The 20,000-nt window shown below is 49.6% G+C and overlaps 1 protein-coding gene across 1 annotated transcript in view; it reads left to right on the top strand.

Annotated features, from left to right (window-relative positions):
• The window catches only part of LOC308175965 (protein kinase C epsilon type-like), a gene marked incomplete at both ends in the record, with an annotated part of 85,933 nt that overhangs the window by 60,190 nt on the left and 5,743 nt on the right, over window positions 1-20,000 (top strand). Inside the window, one exon of the mRNA XM_080550540.1 lies at window positions 1,794-1,948. Within this exon, the coding sequence (XP_080406666.1) occupies window positions 1,794-1,948 (155 nt within the window). The remainder of the gene's footprint in view (window positions 1-1,793; window positions 1,949-20,000) is intronic.

The raw sequence follows: 20,000 nt of genomic DNA, 5'->3' as shown, positions 1-20,000 counted from the left end.
CTAACCTAGAGCCTAACCTAACCTAAAGCCTAACCTAACCTAGAGCCTAACCTAACCTAGAGCCTAACCTAACCTAAAGCCTAACCTAACCTAGAGCCTAACCTAACCTAGAGCCTAACCTAACCTAGAGCCTAACCTAACCTACAGCCTAACCTAACCTAGAGTCTAACCTAACCTAGAGCCTAACCTAACCTAGAGTCTAACCTAACCTAGAGCCTAACCTAACCTACAGCCTAACCTAACCTAGAGCCTAACCTAACCTAGAGCCTAACCTAACCTAACCTAGAGCCTAACCTAACCTAGAGCCTAACCTAACCTAGAGCTCGCTTTTTTTACGGCTTAGATAAAGTGCTAAGCTGCTTAACTCTCCCACTGTACGTCGCTCGATTAGCACAGAAACACTGTGTAGTTTGTTGCTGAGGGCGTCGATATTGAGTCCTGGACCTCCAGCCAACACCACCTTCCTGCAGCTAACCCTCAACCACTGTTAGCCCCGGCATCACGGTTAGCCAGCTAGCCTTGTGGGGTTGCTGCCAAAACCTTGAAGCTAGACAAAAATAGGCTCTTTAACCTTGAGATCGATGAGGGGGCTCTCCGGTCGCCTCAAGGGACCATATTTAACCTCAGTGGTGACTAAACAACCCAGAATTCATTAAAGCAGTAATAATGATACTGTGGGGTGTCAGCACTGGGAATACCATCGAGGGGGTGAGGGGGGGGACGGGACTGACTGACTGACTGACTGGAAGAGGAGGGAGGATGTCTGTTCTGTCTCCTCTATTGTTGGGAAGGCTTGGGGGGGAATGAGATGTACTGTATGTGTCAGTGCTTACTCCCTCCACCTCTGTGACCCTGACCAGTTACACAACAATGGCTCTGAGGGCGCTTCTGCTGGCTTATATAGAGGGCTTTTTATATCACACACGCTCACACACACACACACATGCACACACACACGCACACACACACACACGCACACACACACACACACACACACATGCACACACACACACACACGCACACACATGCACACACACACACCTTTCATCCTCCTTCTTTCAGTCTGATTTCCTGGAGGAGCTGGAGTTTCAGGAAGGGACCGTTTTCCCTCCATGTCAGCTTTCTGTGGCTGGAGAATAGGGGCTTGGGGGAGGGGCAGGGTGGGGGGCAAGGCTTTAGATCCCCATGGAGTGGGAGCTATAGGGGTGGGGGGTGGGGGGTGGGGGGGGGGGTTGGAAAGTCGTTTTTGATTGCTGAATCAGATGCAGTCGTCAATAGAGGGTGGTGTTTCGTGTTGTGTAACGCAGACTAGCAGGAGACACACACTGTCAGCACATGCTAGGAAACTATGCAACGCACACACACACACACACACACACACACACACACTGAGATCAATGGATACAGTATCTGTATTGTCTGACCTGTTGTTTTTGTGATTGTATATCAATGACCTCATGACCTCATGATGGAACCTGCGACCTCTGCATCGCCAAAAGCATGTGACCTTGTGAAGCATGTGACCTTGTGAAGCATGTGACCTCGACCTCCGTCAGCTCCCTGATGCACATGTGCGTGTGTGTGTGTGTGTGTGTGTGTGTGTGCGTGTGTGTGTGTGTGTGCGTGTGTGTGTGTGTGTGTGTGTGTGTGTGTGTGTGTGTGCTACGCCACTGAGAACAGAGAACACCCAGGTGGCTCTGGTCAGGTAGAGGTGTTTGAACTTGTGAGGAGTGAGTTTCACCTCCCCCCTTCTCTCTCCCTCTCTCTCTCCCTCTCTCTTTCTCTCTCTCCAGGACCGTCTGTTCTTCGTGATGGAGTACGTGAACGGAGGGGACCTGATGTTTCAGATCCAGCGCTCCAGGAAGTTTGACGAGGCGCGCTCGCGCTTCTACGCCGCCGAGGTCACGTCAGCGCTCATGTTCCTGCACCAACATGGAGTCATCTACAGGTAACACACACACGCCTAAAACACACACACGCCTACAACACACACACACACACACACACACACACACACTCCTAGAACACACACACGCCTACAACACACACACACACACCCGCACACACACACACACACACACACACACACACACACACACACACACACACATGCTTATATAGCCTGTTACTGTAGCACTCCCATCTACAGATAACACACTCCTAGGAGACACACTTACCTACACACACAGCTACACTGTTAGCCTGTTAGCATTCACAGCTACAGGTCACACACACACACACACACACACACTGTCAGCTTATTAGCACAGGTGAGGTAGCCTAGCCTACTTGCCTCAGATACAGTAGTGAAGGCCTCTCACTGACCCCCTGACCCCTGAGCCTGAGCTACAGGTCAAGTGACCTGTGACCCCGACTGGGCCCAGATGGCCTCAGTGTCCCCCCCTCTGTCCCTCACCCCCCCACCCTGAAACAGCTGTGTTCTCCAGAATAGTTCTATCTCTCCTTGACAGACACATCGTGTCATTGTCCACCCACAGCAAACAGACACATCCATCAACACATCCCCACCAAACCATAACACCATTGTAGACACACGGACGGCTCCCCCGATCCATATTTAGTCCATTTTCGGTCCCCAAAATAACTTGCATGGAAGATAGGGGGGGATTCGGGATGCAATGTTTATCATCAAATGATTGTGTGTATCACGCAATCTCGGGGAGTGTGTGGGGGGTCAGTCTCAGAGCAGGTCCGAGTCAGAGGGGTTGGAATTCGGTCAGAGTCAGCTAGCTGTGTGTGTGTGTGTGTGTGTGTGTGTGTGTGTGTGTGTGTGTCCTCTGGGGCGATGGAGACTCATATGTTTATGCCAGTCTTGTTTACTCACTGCAGTGATTTATCTTTTCTGACGCTAGGTTTATCCTCCCATCTCCATGTCTACCCTACATACACACAGACACACATACACACAGACACACAGACACACAGACACACAGACACACAGACACGCACACACACAGACATACACACACACAGTGAGTGGCTCCTATTCTTCATGGTGGCCCCCTTGCCCCTACCATCTATCTTTAGGCGTATACAAACAACAGACCCACCCACTGCTCCGTCTAGAGCCTAATCCCCCCCCCCCGCCCCCCCCAGTGTTTCCCATTAATTACCTAGATCGTGGCGGCCCGCCATAGTCCCAATTTGTCCCATCATAGTCTAATCTGTCCCCACCATATTCTAATTTGTCCCACTATACTCTCATAACGAACCCGAAGACATTTTTACACCCGATTTTCACGTGTGAGCGACGCGATCAGGGACTCACCCTGCATCTACTGTAGGTCCGTACGATTTAGCACTATCGATAATCCCCCCACTCCCCCGTTGACGAAAACATTCTTCTGCTACTAGAACCACCCCCGCCCCACCCTGCCCCCCCAACCAGCCCTCGCCCACCACCACCACCACCACCACCACCACAGTCTCACTAAATCCCGTGGGAAACACTGCACCCCCCCCCCCCCCATCTCCTCACCTTCTTCCCCCTCCCCACCACCCTGGCCTGGGCCCAGCCTCTCTGAGGGCAGGAAGCTGTAGGCGCCCATACCGCTGGGAGGGACATGAAGGAAGCACTTAGAGCGTTGGCTAGCTGTGCTGCTCCTATAGACGCATATAGAATCTTACTGTAGCTTCTACTGTACACACTGATAGCGGCACATACTCTCTCTCTCTCTCTCTCTCTCTCCTTCCTCACTCTCTCTCTTTCTCTCATCTCTCCTGTCTCTCTAGCTTTCTGTTTCTCTCTCTCACATCTCTCTCTCTCTCTCGCTTTTTCTCTCTCTCTCGCTTTCTGTCTCCATCACATGTCTCTCTCTCCCTCTCTCTCTCTCTCTCTCTCTCTCTCCCTCTCTCTCTCTCTCTCTCCCTCTCTCTCCCTCTCTCTCTCTACCTAGGTAATGGTCAGTGTACTTGGCCTTCCTGATTCAAACAATAAGCACTCAGCAGAGGGGGGGGGGGGGGGGGGGGGGGGGGGTGGTTGATGTTTAGTCTGTAACTCCACTAGTGATTTAGTGTCTTCTCTCCGTGTGAGTCAGGCCAGCGGAAAAACAATGCTATGAATCACTCCCTGCCCCATTCACACCCACACACAGGGTGCGAAATAAGGGGGAGCTCGGGGAGCTATAGCTCCCCTAGTGGTGACATGAGCTCCCCTGGAAACATGGTTTGTGAAATTTTGGGGGAGCTCTAAAATATTCCAAATTGCGATGGATTTATTCCAAGTTGTGACGGATTTTACCTGGTGTAATATGATTTGTAGAGGCATACAATCTATTTAGATGTTGGTATTAGGTATATAAATGATATATAATAGCCTATATAGCCTACATATAGGCCTTTATTGGCTACAACTATGCGAAGGTAACAGAGCGGGGTGCACTGACGCTGAACCCCTCATAGTGATAAGTAGGTGGACATGGTGCCAGCTCAGTAAATAATTCAAACTTAATGTTTACTTATAGGCTATGTGAATGTGACTGCACCACACATGTGAACAGTAACAAAGCAAATGCAGTTTAATTTTATGAAAAACATTGACAACTAAATCGGCGCAAAAAAAAAAAAGAAGCTGAATCCGTGTGGTATTCTGTAGTACGAAAGTAGTTAGGAAAGAATGAGACCGGGAGACACGCAGTTGCTGTTCACTTCCACGTTTATTCCACCTCCTTCACATCCGTAAGTGCATACATCACTTGCCTACTAGCGCCCACTGGCGGTATAAACAGGACACAACATTTCCCCCTTTCTTAAAGGAATTACAGTACTCAAAGAATGCAATATTCTGTAGACTGGTGTCAGTACAATTGAAATAAAATGAAAACTAAGGAAATGAAAATGAATGAATCAGCAGAATGAATAACAACAATAAACATTTTATGACAGTGAAACATGAAATGAACATTCACTTTTGTCCTTGCATTGTAGGACCTTTTTGTACTAAGTTAGAACCGTGTTCTATCCTACCCTTTTAGTACGTTCTCTACGGCACAAAGTCTACCAGCCACCTAGGTGGATTTCTGACTCTCAGGTTCCTTCTTGGACCTGGTTCATTAAACACATTCTCTGTCTCGGGCACCATGAACTCCTCTAGCTCAATCTCCTTTTCACCACTGGTGCAAGACAGAGCATCCTTGGGGAAGCGTGTAAGCTTGGATGCATTCCATTTTCGACCATCACTGAGCAGGTATGTATTCTGTCCTGCTTTACTAACTACTGTCAGCGGTTCTGTGAATCTTGATGATCCCTTTTTTACATGCTCCGGTCTGCGGACACGTACGGTGTCATTCACTTGGAACATGGGCACTTTCGCTCCCCTCATTCTGTCTGTGTACTCCTTACTCTCCTGTTGCTTGCGTCTCACTGTCTCCTGCACTTTCTCATGTGACTTAATTTGTTGTGAGACAGGGAGGACATTTAGTTTTGTACGCATCTTTCTGTTCCTCAGCAACTCAAAGGGAGTAGCTCCTGTAGTAGCATGCAGCGTAGCGCGATAGTTCAGTAAGAACTCTGTTACTGCATGTTTCCATGGCTTGTGCATTCTCTCAGCCGTCTGAATACACTCTTTGAGAACTCGATTAAATCTCTCAATAGCCCCGTTGGCTCTTGGATAATAAACACTGGAACGCAGGTGCTTTATCTCTCTCTCTCCCAGAAAGCTTGCAAAAGCATGGGAGGTAAACTGACATCCGTTGTCAGAGACCAGGAAGGAAGGGTTACCTTCACGACTAAACACTGTAGTCAAGAAGCTAATAACCGCCTCTGTAGTTACAGTAGAGACAAACGCCACCTCTGGCCACTTACTGTAATAGTCTGTGAGTGTAATAGCATAACGGCAGTCCCATGTCGCACAGTCAAAGGGACCAACAATGTCAATGGCCACCTTCTCCCATGGTCCACCTGGCAGTTCCACTGGGGTAAGTGGTGCAGGCGCAGTTTTGGCTGTTTTGTCATTGTATTGACAGGGTACACATGAGCCTACTAATGTCTGGACACATCTGTCCATTTGCGGCCACCAATATAGCTCTCGTAGTCTCTGTTTAGTACGCACTATTCCCTGATGCGCTTCATGAGCTAAATTTACAACTTTGGACCGTAGTGTAGTAGGAACCACCACACGGTCGGGGCCTCTCATGACAAGTAGTTCATCCACAGCCAGTTCATCTCTCACTCTAAAATATGGAGCAAGTTCCTTTGTCACATTCTTACTGTATTTTGGCCAACCTTTCTGTATCTGCTGTCTCAGTTGAGTCAGTTCAGGACAGGCCTCACAGGCAGCAGTGAACTCGGTCACAGATATGGCATGTGAGGAACCTGTGAACACAGTAGCCACCATGTCTGGCTCCTCCTCCACCTCTCCTGTCGAAGGCAGAGGGAGTCTGGACAAGCAGTCAGCAGTCACATTACGTTTCCCTGGATGGTAAGTGACATCATAAGTAAAGCATAGTAGACGTGCAGACCATCTCGCTATTCTCAGACCTGCGCGACCCGTACCCCTGGAAGTGAGTAGGGTTGTCAACGCTTGGTGGTCTGTGCGTAGGACAAAACGATGTCCCCACAGGTAGGTTCTCCACCTTTCCACCGCCCAAACGCATGCCAGCGCCTCACGCTCGACGGTAGAGTACTTTCTCTCTGCAGGAGAAAGTGTCCTGGACGCAAAAGCTATGGTTCTCTCTGTATTGTCTGGGTGAATCTGGCTCATTACAGCCCCCAATCCATAGTTAGAAGCATCGGTAGTGACATAAGTAGGTAACTCAGGATCATATAATGCTAAGGTAGGACTCTCAGTAATCAGTCTCTTAACCTCAGTAAAACTGGACTCTGCATCCGCTGTCCATTCAAACTTAGTGTCAGTAGATTCCCTGAGTGTAGCACGTAGCGGTTCCACCACAGTAGAGAAGTCAGGTATGAATTTACTATACCACGATGCAAGTCCTAGGAAGGACCGCAGGGAGGATGTGTCGTGCGGGGCAGGCGCGTTCGCCACAGCATTGACCCCGTCTTGGTCAGGATGAAGACCATCTTTGGACACAGTGTGGCCCAGGAAGCGCAGAGCTTTCTGGTTGAACTTACACTTGTGCATGTTCAGTTTCAGTCCCACTTCATTTAGAGCATGTAGCACTCTCCGTAGGCTGACATCGTGATCCTGCTGTGTGATGCCGTAGCAAATCACATCATCCAGGTAGGCCTGTACGCCTGGCAGGCCTGTCAGTACAGTCGACATCATTTTCTGAAAAGCTGAAGGAGCAGAAGCGAGGCCAAATGGCACTCGGCAGAAACGAAAGAGACCCTCATGCGTGATAAACGCAGTTAAATCACGGCTATCTGGATGCAATGGCAACTGGTGATAAGCAGAGGCTAAGTCTATAGTAGAAAAGACTGTGGCTCCACGGAGCTCAGCGAACAGTTCATCCATGTGCGGTAAGGGATGACAGTCACTGATGATTGCCTTATTAGGTTCTCTGAGGTCAACACACAGGCGAGGCTTTCCTCCCCCCTTTCTCTGGGTCACAACTATAGGTGAAACCCATGGAGATGCGTCTATACGTTCTATAACGCCTTTTTCCTGTAGATCTGCGAGCTCATCGGTCACAGCCTGCCTCACTGAGAACGGAAGCCTCCTCAGTTTCTGCTGTACTGGCACAGCATCTGGTTTAACCTGTATTTTGTGCATAAAACCTTTTGCACACCCTAACTCCTGTACTAGAACCTCTGGTTCGGTCTGTGGAGTGGTACTCTGTACAGTAGGTGCTCGGAGCACAGTAGGAGAGCTAGCAGGGCTAACAGTAATAATTTTGTTACCCTCAATGCACATCTGCAATGCTACAAATAAATCTAGTCCCAGCAATGCATTTCCTGATTCAACCACTATCAATGAACCTGTAACTGAATGTCCATTATGAACAACTGTAGCATGCATGCAACCTTTAACAGGAATTTTCTCTCTGGAGTAAGTAAGCAGATTCACTGTAGGCTCAGCAAGGACACATGTATGGAAAAGTGTCTGGTAAGTACTCTCTGGAATAATAGAAACAGATGAGCCTGTATCCACTATCAGCTCAACATCATGGGAATGATAATTTGCATCAACTCGTACAGTACACATAATTTTATCATTCACGACGGCCCCCTGCATGTAAAGCACAGTAACGTCATTCACCACTACCTCACGCACCTCTTTTTGAGCCGATCTACACACCTTGGAAAAATGTCCAACTTTTCCGCATGTATTGCAAGTCACCTTAACCGCCGGGCATGTAGGCTTGTTAGCTAAGTGTCCTGTGGATCCGCATCGGAAGCAGGCGCGCTGATTCCCAGTTGTAGCTGGCTGGCTGTAGACCGTGGCAGGTGCAGTCGTCGTCGGAGCTTTCTTCTTGCCCTTGTCGAACCTCCTCCTCGTCGGCTGTTTCTCGATGGCTCTCACCGAAGCTGTAGCTCCAGAGAGAACGTTGGAGTTCCGTAGTCCAGCCTCGATTTGTAAGGCCATTGAAGTAGCTTTGTCCAGAGACAAGTCCGATTCAAGCAAAAGTCTGTCTCGTATGCGTGTATTAGCAACACGCTCAATCAGTTGATCACGAATAATTTGTTCCTCCATGGCACCAAATTCACAAGCTGCAGCTAGCTCGCGTAATGAAGCAAGGAACTGATTAACCGTCTCGTCAGGACCCTGAGCTCTCTGTCGAAATTTGTGACGTTCAGCAATCACATTCACCTTAGGAACAAAGTACTTTTTCAGTCCATCCACGGCAGAAGTGTAGGTAACACCCGTATCCTTTAGAGTGTAGAACAGTCTTTGTCCTTCAGTCCCAAGTGCATGGAGAAGAATCGCGCGCTTTCTTTCCTCCGGCCATTTTTCTCCGGTAGCATCAATTACGAGCATGTAATTTTCAAACATTCTCAACCAAGTAGGAAAAGAAATAGCAGGTTCGCCTGGCACAGGCATGAACGGTGTAGGTAAGGGTACGGAAATAGCCATCCTCGTCGCCAAAAATGTGGTATTCTGTAGTACGAAAGTAGTTAGGAAAGAATGAGACCGGGAGACACGCAGTTGCTGTTCACTTCCACGTTTATTCCACCTCCTTCACATCCGTAAGTGCATACATCACTTCCGTAACTGCATACATCACTTGCCTACTAGCGCCCACTGGCGGTATAAACAGGACACAACAATCCGCTTAGCCTATATGCTCCTGAAACGACAGAGCAAACACGCTACATTACCAGGGATAATAATTACAATGAGCCATTCATTAAAAATAGAAAAAATAATATTAGGCTATTAAATCTCACTTAATGAGAAAACTGGCATCTCCCATCGGTCACTATTTGTTGGCTATCTGGTGATATGGACGTCTTTGAGTGTCTAGAAAAGCGCTAAGTCTAATGTATTATTATTATTTATTATTATTATGGACGTCACTTTAATCCGGCAGTTCTCAAGGTTTTTATGCACCAATCGATTCCTCTAGTCAGTGCGTCTTTATCACATTCATTGACGAAAAGGACGACTCGCATGTATAGGTGGAAGGGAACATTCATTGTGAGCACGGAAAATGTGAGTCTCACAATGGCTTTGCATTGATGAAACCAGGTAGGATGAACGCATAGTTCACTGTCCATTCCTAAATGCCCTGTTTCCACCGTCAACTTTCCTCTTTAGACCTTTGGAGAGTGACATGATGTTTCTCTTGCTAGCAGGTTAAATGTTTAGCTAACTTCACCCGGCACGCAAACAACCAATCCAATAATAATGTGACCTTGTAAGTCTGGGAGGAGGGGGGAATAATTATCACAATAAAACTATGTTAAATAATTATTAGAATAAGTTAGGCTGCGCTACATCGTCAGTCCACACATTTATTATTCAAAAATATGGAAAAGGGTGAAATGTTGAGAATCACAACACAAACTTGCTAGTCAAGCCAAAATACTGCAACGTAATCGATTGGACTGCTACCTAGTTAACTACAACACTACTTTACATTGTTAGCAGGCTCATAAAACAAGCCGTGTTAGTTGACTAGCGATGTGTCATTGATTTTCGACAACGCGGAAATGTATTCACATTTTTCGAAAGAAAAGTCAAAGCATTAGAACGTAGAACGGAAAATCGCACGCGCGCTTTGCGCACGGAAAGCCACCGGCCCCGATTTGGCCTGATTTATTTTTTTTTGCTTTAATCCCTGGGCTCCCCCGCACACCGTGATTTAATTCGCACACTGCCCACACACACACCCACACACACAGACACACATACATCTCACAAACACACACACACACACACACACACACACACACACACACACACCTTGTTTACCGTATGTTATTGTGTCAACTACTGGCAGCCTATGTACAGGAAGCAGGGGAGGAAGTGATCAAACAGGATGAATTGTGTTTTGTGTCATAAGAAAAGATTAATAGTTCATAGTTCATAGCACAGACGGACTAGCTGGTTAGCTACCGTAGGTTCTCTCTCTCTCTCTCTCTCTCTCTCTCTCTCTCTGTCTCTCTCTCTCCCTCTCTCTCTCCCTCCCTCCCTCTCTCCCTCTCTCTCTCCCTCCCTCCCTCCCTCCCTCTCTCTGACAGGAAAGCGGGTCAGACTGTAGTCTAGGGGACATTGTTCACGGTTCTGCCGTAATCAAAAGGAGTTTTCTCTACGTGATTGGAGCACGGTCTTTATAGACAAACTATTCATGACATTAGTTTTTTGGGTTTCCGAGCTTCATTAAAGACCATTGTGTGTGTGTGTGTGTGTGTGTGTGTGTGTGTGTGTGTGTGTGTGTGCCTGTCCGTTTTCTATGGAGGTAATGCATTAAGACTCAGCTACTGTCCTTACTAGCTGTAGCCTACTATGGTACAACATGTCCTCCGTTGTGAAAACCGCTGATGGATGTCAGTGTCGATCTCACGTCTTTAAAGACATTACGGGGGTGAGCTGCAGGTTAAGCAGGGTGTGAGCCAATCTGGGTGCAAGCCAATCATCTGTCAGCGCTGCTTGAGCCCGTCCAACGAGGCCGGATCTCGCTACTGTCTCCAGGGGGGGAGGCTGGCGGAGGAAGAACATCGGAGGTCGGGGGCTCTTTGTTCCCACAGGGAACGGAATGAGGAACAGACGGTGTTAGACACACACACACACACACACACATACACACAATAACCCCTCTCTGCCGTTCCTCATTCCATTCCGTGCGTGACAACCAGGCCTCCGATCCTCCGATTTCTACCCCCGCCGGCCTTCCCCCTCGCCGGAGGCTTTGAGATTGAGATTGAGATTGAGATAACGTTTATTGCCACTATGCGTTACACATATAGGAATTTGCTTCGTCACCACAGCAAGTGCGTTTGTACTTTTTTCACATATCAAAAAACAGGACAACACAACAACAACACAGGACAGACAACAGTGCATTGGATAGTGCGGTATAAAGTAAAGTGCAGTGCAGAGTTTTTTTTTTTACAGAGTCCAGTTCAGTCCTGGGCAGACTTGGGGGCGGGTGGGGGGGGGAAGCCAGAGTCATTTAACAGCCTGGCGGCTGAGGGGTAAAAGCTGAGCCTGTGGCGGGCCTTAAGTGCCTTAGGCAGCCGCAACCTTCTTCCAGAGGGAAGCAGGGTGAGGAGGCCGTGGCCGGGGTGGAAGGGGTCAGCCATGATCTTCCTTGCCCTCCTCAGAGCCCTGGTGTCATGCAGGGAGTTGAGGGAGGGCAAGGGACAGCCGATCACCCTCTCTGCTGAACGTCGCACCCGCTGCAACTTGGCCTTGTCCTTGGTCGTTGCAGCAGGGAACCAGGTGATGATGGAGTGGGTGAGGATGGATTCTATGATGGCCGTGTAGAACTGGACCATCATGGACCTCGGCAGCCTGAGTTTCCTCAGCTGCCGGAGGAAGAACATCCTCTTCTGGGCCTTCTTTGTGAGGACCTCGGTGTTCTGCTCCCACTTTAGGTCCCGGGAGATGGTCATGCCTAGAAAGCGGCATGACTCCACGGAGGCCACCGGGGTACCTCCCAGCGTGATGGGAGGGGGCAGGGCTGCTTTCCTTCGGAAGTCCACCACCATCTCCACTGTTTTTAGAGCATTTAGCTCCAGATTGTTTAAGCTGCACCATCTCTGCAGCCCCTCGATCTCACCCCTGTAGGCAGATTCGTCCCCCCCGGAGATGAGGCCCACCAGGGTGGTGTCGTCTGCAAACTTCAGGAGCTTGACCGAGGGGTGGCGGGAGACACAGCTGTTGGTGTAGAGGGAGAATAGTGCTGGAGACAGGACGCAGCCCTGCGGGGAGCCCGTGCTGGTGGTCCTGGAGCTGGAAATGCTCTTCCCCAGCTTCACCCGCTGAGACCTGTCAGTCAGGAAGTCCGTGATCCACCTGCAGGTGGAGACCGGCACCTGCAGCAGGGATAGCTGGTGCTCCAGGATGTGTGGGAGGATCGTGTTGAAGGCCGAGCTGAAGTCCACGAACAGGATCCTGGCGTAGTTGCCTGCAGTGTCTAGGTGTTCTAGTACGTAGTGCAGAGCCATGTTCACGGCGTCCTCCGTGGATCTATTGGCTCTGTACGCGAACTGCAGGGGGTCCAGCACAGGATCCGTGATGAGCTTCAGGTAGGCCAGGACAAGGCGCTCCAGGACCTTCATGACGACGGAGGTCAGAGCGACGGGTCTGTAGTCGTTGAGGCCTGTGACCTTGGCCTTCTTGGGGACGGGGATGATGGTTGATGCCTTGAAGCACGCTGGGACGTGACACAGCTCCAGCGAGGCGTTGAAGATGTTGGTGAACACCGGGGCCAGCTGGTCGGCGCAGTGCTTCAAGACAGAGGGAGAGACGGAATCCGGACCAGCTGCCTTCCGGGGATTCTGCCTCTTAAACAGTCTGTTTACCTCTCGCACTGTGACAGAGAGAGGGGGTGGGGAAGGGGGGGTGGGGGTGGGCGGGGCGGGTGAGGAGGGGGGAGGGAGGGGGGGGGGAGGGGGGAGGGTGGGGGTAGCAGGAGGGACATTGGCCCCCCTGGGGGACGGGGGTGGTGGTTGTAGCCGGGGGGTGTGGAGGGAGAGGGCGGGGGTGGGCGGGAACCTCTCTTTCTCAAACCTACAATAGAACTCGTTCAGCTCGTTAGCGAGGGGGAGGTTGTCGGACATCAGCGGGGACCTGGGTTTGTAGTTGGTGATGGTCTTTAGGCCTTTCCAGACGGAGGCGGAATCCCCCTCAGAGAGCTGTTTCTGCAGCTTCTCCGAAAAGCGATGCTTCGCCTCCTTCACCGCTTTGGCGAACCTGTACTTGGCCTGCTTGACCCGGTCCACGTCCCCACTGCGCCTAGCCACCTCCTTCTCTGACCTCAGACGCCTGAGTTGGGATGAAAACCAGGGCTTGTCGTTGTTGAAGGACTTCCTGGAGCGGAGGGGGACACACACCTCCTCGCCAAGGCTGATAAATGATGTAACAGTGTCTGTGTATACATCCAGATTGTTACCAGCCTCTGGCCCCGCCCACTCCACCAAGTCCTGGTCACAGCCTGCACTCTCCAACCAGGCGCAGAGTCGCTCACATGCCTCACTGGACCACACCCTGAATCGCCGTACAACAGGTTTAGACAGTTTTAACCTCTGCCTGTAGCGAGGGATCAGGTGTATGAGGATGTGGTCACTGTAGCCCAGTGCAGCACGGGGGACAGAATGGTAGGCTTGACGAGCTGTACAGTAGCAATGGTCCAGAGTGTTCACCCCCCTGGTGGGACACGTGACTTGCTGCCTGTATTTGGGGAGCGCCCGGCTAAGATTAGCCTGGTTAAAATCCCCCAAAACAACAACAAAACTGTCCGGGTAATTACGTTCCACACTCATCAATTGCTCTGCCAGTGTGTCTAATGCTGCGGTGACGTCCGCATCAGGTGGAATGTAGACACACGCGAGAATGAATGAGCTGAACTCACGGGGTGAATAAAAAGGACGGCAGAGGATGAATAGCGATTCTATAGCCGTGGAACAGTGTTTGTGGAGCACTGTCACCTCGGAACTCCAGCGCACGTTAACAAAGAACATTAACCCCCCACCCCTAGACTTGCTCACCGCCTCGAAGTCTCTGTCAGCCCGAAACGCGGAGAATCCCTCTAGCTCCACCGCCTCATCGGGGACAGATGGAGATAGGTGCGTCTCCGTGAACGCGAAGACAGCCGAGGAGTGGAAGTCGCTGTTCCTTGCAACGAGACACCGGAGTTCATCCATTTTATTGTAGAGGGAGTTCACGTTGCTCAGGAATATGCCCGGGAGTGGTGGTCGCGTTCCTCTCCGCCGAAGTCGAACCAAACAGCCAGCTCTCCGACCTCGCTGCCTTCTGATCCAACTCACGGCTCTGGCGAAAAACGCGGTCCCCCTCACAAGCATATCCAAAATGTCCGTGGAACGGGTGAGTAGTTTGGGGAAGATGTCCGGTGGGGTTAAACCCCTCATGTGCTGTAGAACGTCGCTTGTGTACGACGTTAGGCAGGACACAGAGACACAAAACAGACAGAACACAACGAACTGTAGCAACATAGCAGCCATGGTCGGCGCCATCTTTGATGGCTGACGGTTGACTTTGACGAGTGTGTCAGACGTCCACTTTTCTTCTCCTTCGTCACGCCAGCGAAGTGTGTCATGGCGAAGTAGGGCTGTCAGGACTTGGCAGGTGAGGCGGGGCACACACGCGTGTTTGCGTGCGAGGTCTCCCGCGGTGTACACACGTGTGCGTGTTTGTGCGTGTCTCCGGGCGTGGAGCGTAGCGTCGGCGTCGCCTCTCAACTCACGGTGACCTCTTCATCTCCCCGCCGGAGGAAAGAAAAACAAAGCGTTCTGGAACACTCTGTGCAGACGCTCTACACACACACACACACACACACACACAAACACACACACACACACATTAATACACAGCCATGCATTCACGTACACATACATGCACACACACACACACACGCATGGCCACACACACACACACATGCATGTACGCGCGCCCAAACACACAAACACACACACACACACATACGCACGCATGTACGCGCGCCCACACACACATACAAACACACACACACACGCCCCCTGAAAGGGAGAAAAAAGTACAGTTTGAGACAGTAGCAGCAGTTTGATGTGTTGGTGATAGGGCTTGTCTGGACTGGCCTGCAGCTGGCTGATAGAGAGGCCTGCATGGAGGCTAGGCCAAGGTAGACGGTTAGAGGAGAGGAGAGGAGAGGATGGGAGGGGAGGAGAGAGGACGGGAGGAGGCGATGGGAAGGGAGGGGGGAGGAGAGGGGGAGTATGGAGAGGTCATAGAGAGAGTGGAGTAGAGGAGAGGAGAGGGGGAGTAGTACGCACACACACACACACACACAAACACACACATGAATTCCTCCCTCTTTCTCGCTCTCTCTCTGAGGGAAAAACATCAAATATGCAACGCCAACATAGACATTCTACATGTCAGATTCTCTACACAGTGCCCTACTTACCTCCTGATGGTCACTGTGTGTTTCTCTGCGTCACCCACACACACACCACCCTGAGGTGTGACAATATGAACTACATTACCCACGCTCACGTAACTCTGAGGTGTGGCACTATGAACTACATTAACCATACTCACATGAGCCAGAGGTGTGACAATATGAACTACATTACCCATGCTCACGTAACTCTGAGGTGTGGCACTATGAACTACATTAACCATACTCACATGAGCCAGAGGTGTGACAATATGAACTACATTACCCACGCTCTTACAACTCTGAGGTGTGGCACTGTGAACTACATTTCCCATCTTCACATAACTCTGAGGTGTGGCACTATGAACTACATCAGCCACGCTCACGTAACTCTGAGGTGTGGCACTATGAACTACATTAACCATACTCACATGAGCCAGAGGTGTGACAATATGAACTACATTACCCACGCTCTTACAACTCTGAGGTGTGGCACTGTGAACTACATTTCCCATCTTCACATAACTCTGAGGTGTGGCACTATGAACTACATCAGCCACGCTCACGTAACTCTGAGGTGTGGCACTATGAACTACATTACCCACGCTCACATAACTCTGAGGTGTGGCACTATGAACTGCATTAACCACACTCACATGAGCCAGAGGTGTGACAAATGGACTACATTACCCAGACTCACATGCCCCACATTGCCTCAGACGCCTTCAGAGCCACATCTCTGTAACAAAGATCTCATTGTAACCCACCAGACCAGATCTGTCCTGGAAGCTTCACACACTGTTACACTCACTCACACGCACACACACACACACACACACACACACACACACACACACACACACACACACACACACACACACAGGGCGGTGTGCTTTAGTTAGGACATGTAAATGAGCAGGGGGAGAACAGGGCACAGCAGGTGTCCCTCCCTGCCTGCTCTCATCATGCAGCTGTTCCCCATGGAGGTTTAAAGGGACGCTTCGGCCTGTGCTCATGTTTACATGAGATATCATCTTCCCCTGAGTTCTCCACGTTGCTACCGCAGCACAAGCTAACAGTTAGCAGCGCCCTCTCCAATAGACATGATGATTCCTATGGACTTTAAGTCAGCGTTGTTTAAATGACATGCCAAAAATCTCCTCATCTCCTCAAAGAAATGTCAAACAAGATTGAGAGATTGGCATGTCAGTTAAACAACGCTACCTTAAGGTTAAGGTAGGACTCCTGTCTATTGGTGAGGGCGCTGCTACCTGTTAGCCTGTGCGGCGGTAGCAAATTGGAGAACAGAAAACTGGTGAAGCTTTCACTACTGGCCTATGAGGACAACTCAGGGTAAGATGACATCCCACCTCAACATGGAAATAGGCTGAATCATCCCTTTAAGGATGAGTTCTGTGCCGTTTGTGTGTGTGTGTGTGGGGGGGGGGTTATTGTGTGTGGGCGGGTATTGTGTGTGTGTGTGTGTGTGGGGGGGGGGGGGTTATTGTGTGTGTGTGTGTGGGGGCGGGTATTGTGTGTGTGTGTGTGGGGGGGTAGGTTATTGTGTGTGTGTGTGTGTGTATGTGTGTGTGTGGGCGGGTATTGTGTGTGGGCGGGTATTGTGTGTGTGTGTGTGTGTGTGTGTGTGTGTGTGTGTGGGAGGGGGGGTTATTGTGTGTATAAATGTGTGTGTGTGTGTATAAATGTGTGTGTGTGTGTGTGTGTGTGTGTCTTGGACAGATGAGGGGAACTGGGTTGAGGGAGGTTAGCAGTCAGAGTACAGAGGGTTGCTGAGTACGTAATGGAAAAATCACTCCACAAGATTAACATGAAACACAGGAAATGCTCTCAATTGAGCCTGATTGCTTGGGCTTGTGTGTGTTGTGGGTGTGTGTGTGTGTGTGTGTGTGTGTGTGTGTGTGTGTGTGTGTGTGTGTGTGTGTGTGTGTGTGTGTGTGTGTGTGTGTGTGTGTGCGTGTGTGTGTATGTGTATGTGTGTGTGCTATACTGTAACATATTCTAGAAGCTTGCCAAACTCCCAGTAGAGGTCTTGACAGTATGGCAGTAGTTCCTGTTTATGAACCGAGAGTGTTTATTGTCTTTTATTCCAACCCAATTTGTCTCACTTAGGGTTTTATGATACATTTATTTACAAGAGGGAAGTGGTTTGCAGAGGTTCATGATATCATGTATTTATTCGTTTTAAAATATATTACTGTAGGTATATGAATGTAGAGAGGTTGCCGTGCGAACTGTCAGTGTTAAAAACCCAACTGGCGCTAAAATACTTACTTACCTTTTACTTGTTGTGGTTGTTGTTGTTTTCCACACCAGCTTGCCCTTAATCTCCTCAAATCATTATTAAACAACAGAGAAATGCAGCACTCTGGATGTGATGTTCCCAGTGTAAGCCTCTGGATGAAAGAGGAGAGGGATTCAAAGGCCAGGAACTTTATTTAAACCACCGGAGTGTCAACAACAGTACCTGACACCTCCTGCATTCCACATCTCTACATGGTTAGCAGTGGTAGTCAGGACAACAGCAGGTTGGCTGTAGCAGAAACACAGGAAGTGATCGTTCCATGGGGGCTCTCCACACCTGCTGCACCTGCCGCAGACAAAATGGTACGCAGAACTCACTCAGAATGTCATCAAACGATTCACCTCATCACAGGGTTCTCGTGAGACTTATCAAAGATACGCCTGGGTTGTCCTTTAGCGACGTCGATGGAATATCCCCAGGACGTGGAGCTTGATCGCGTTAGTTAAACCCAACTCGCGTTTACTCATGTCAGCAGTGAGGCAAAAAATACAGCTAAAACGCTGAATCCTCTGAGCAGAAATTCCTAAAGTCCTAACGTCAAGTCACGTTTGTTATTAGCAACGATGTCGTTGGCGATCAAACAGAGTTACTCTATCATAGATAGTTGAATTTGCCTTGAAATGTTGACATAGTGGTGCCACTCTTTCGGGAGAACCCTGCGTCCTCTCTCAGTGCCTGAATGGTTAGCTTGGGGTTTGGGGTCCGCTGCTGTGTGCTGGTAGGCAAACTGTTAGTAGTCGCTCTATGAGTAGAGGGCTGCAAGGGAATTGTCCTGGCTACACAGTGTACAGGTTTTTTACCTTTGCCTGCTTGCGGCTCTGTCATCATGTGAAGCGCGTTGAGTCGCATCTTGTGAGAAATAATAAAACTGTATTTGATTTGATTTGATTTGACCACACACCTAGCAGTTAGCTACTGTCTGTTCATGTGTTTAGTCAACAAGCATCACAAGGCTACAAAGTTCATTTCAGATCAGGAATCTGATGAGTAAAGTGTAGATATCATACACACTCATACACATCGAGACCGCTGTATCCAGGCCCCCCGGTGGTGGTGGACGTACAGTACAGTCTTAGATAACGCTAGCACACAGGTCTACCACAGGTTAGCACACAAATCTACACACAGGTTAGCACACAGGCTAGCACGCGGGTCTACAATGATTTATTATCATAGCTGGGTCTTCTCTGATGGTGGACAGTGGGGGAGAGGGGGGGGGGGAGAGTTTGTGAGAGAGTTAGAAGAGGAAGAGAGATAGAGAGGGGGGAAGAGGAAGACAGAAAGGAGACAGTAATCCACCATTCACACGCCTTCTTCACAAAGATTATCAACTGTCCAGGAGACCATAATCTGAGTCAACAAATAAAACTAAACAGATGAATTAAAGTCCCTTCCTTGTGACGGAGGAGAGGAGAGGGGACGTGACTGGGAGGAGAGAGAGAGACTGAGAGGGAGGGAGGGAGGGAGGGAGGGAGGGAGGGAGGGAGGGAGGGAGGGAGGAAGACGTTCTGATGGAAAGGTTGGGAACATTCTCGGTAGTGGAACATAAGAGCTGAGTGTAAAAATAGCAAGCAGTGAGTGTGTGTGTGTGTGTGTGTGTGTGTGTGTGTGTGTGTGTGTTTGTGCATTTGTGCATTTGGGTTTATGTTTCTCTGTTTGATTACATGAGTATTCAGTCCCCATTCATGCATTTGTACAGTATAATTGCATTCCATTCACTTAGCTTTATGGAGTGTGTAAGCCTACGTAAGTATACACCTGTGGTTTAGACTGTAGAAGTGTTTATATAACTAACCGCACACATATACACACACACACATACACACACACACATACACACACACACGTATACACACACACAAATATGCACACCACGTATACACACACACACACACACACACACACACACACACACACACCACGTATACACACATACACACACACACACACACATGCACTGAGCCGCCCTGTTGAGACCAGCTCTGAAAGGAAGCTCCAGTGATATAAACCGTGCATGCTGGGAAGGAACATACACAGCCTAGCCAATCAGTATGAAACAGGCAGATTGTTAAAATGGAACAACTCCCTCCTTCCCTCCCTCCCTCCTTCCCTCCCTCCCCCCTTCCCTCCCTCCCTCCGTCCCTCCCTCCGTCCTTGTCGGGCAGTTGTTTTGCAAAAACACCTCAGGCTGAATGGCATCTGTGAGTAGATGT

The sequence above is a fragment of the Nansenia antarctica genome, assembly GCF_963989245.1.
Source record: "Nansenia antarctica genome assembly, chromosome: 1".
In the NCBI taxonomy this organism is placed as follows: domain Eukaryota; kingdom Metazoa; phylum Chordata; class Actinopteri; order Argentiniformes; family Microstomatidae; genus Nansenia; species Nansenia antarctica.
The sequence above is the reverse complement of the archived record's forward strand: the minus strand, read 5'-3'. Positions and strand labels throughout refer to the sequence as shown.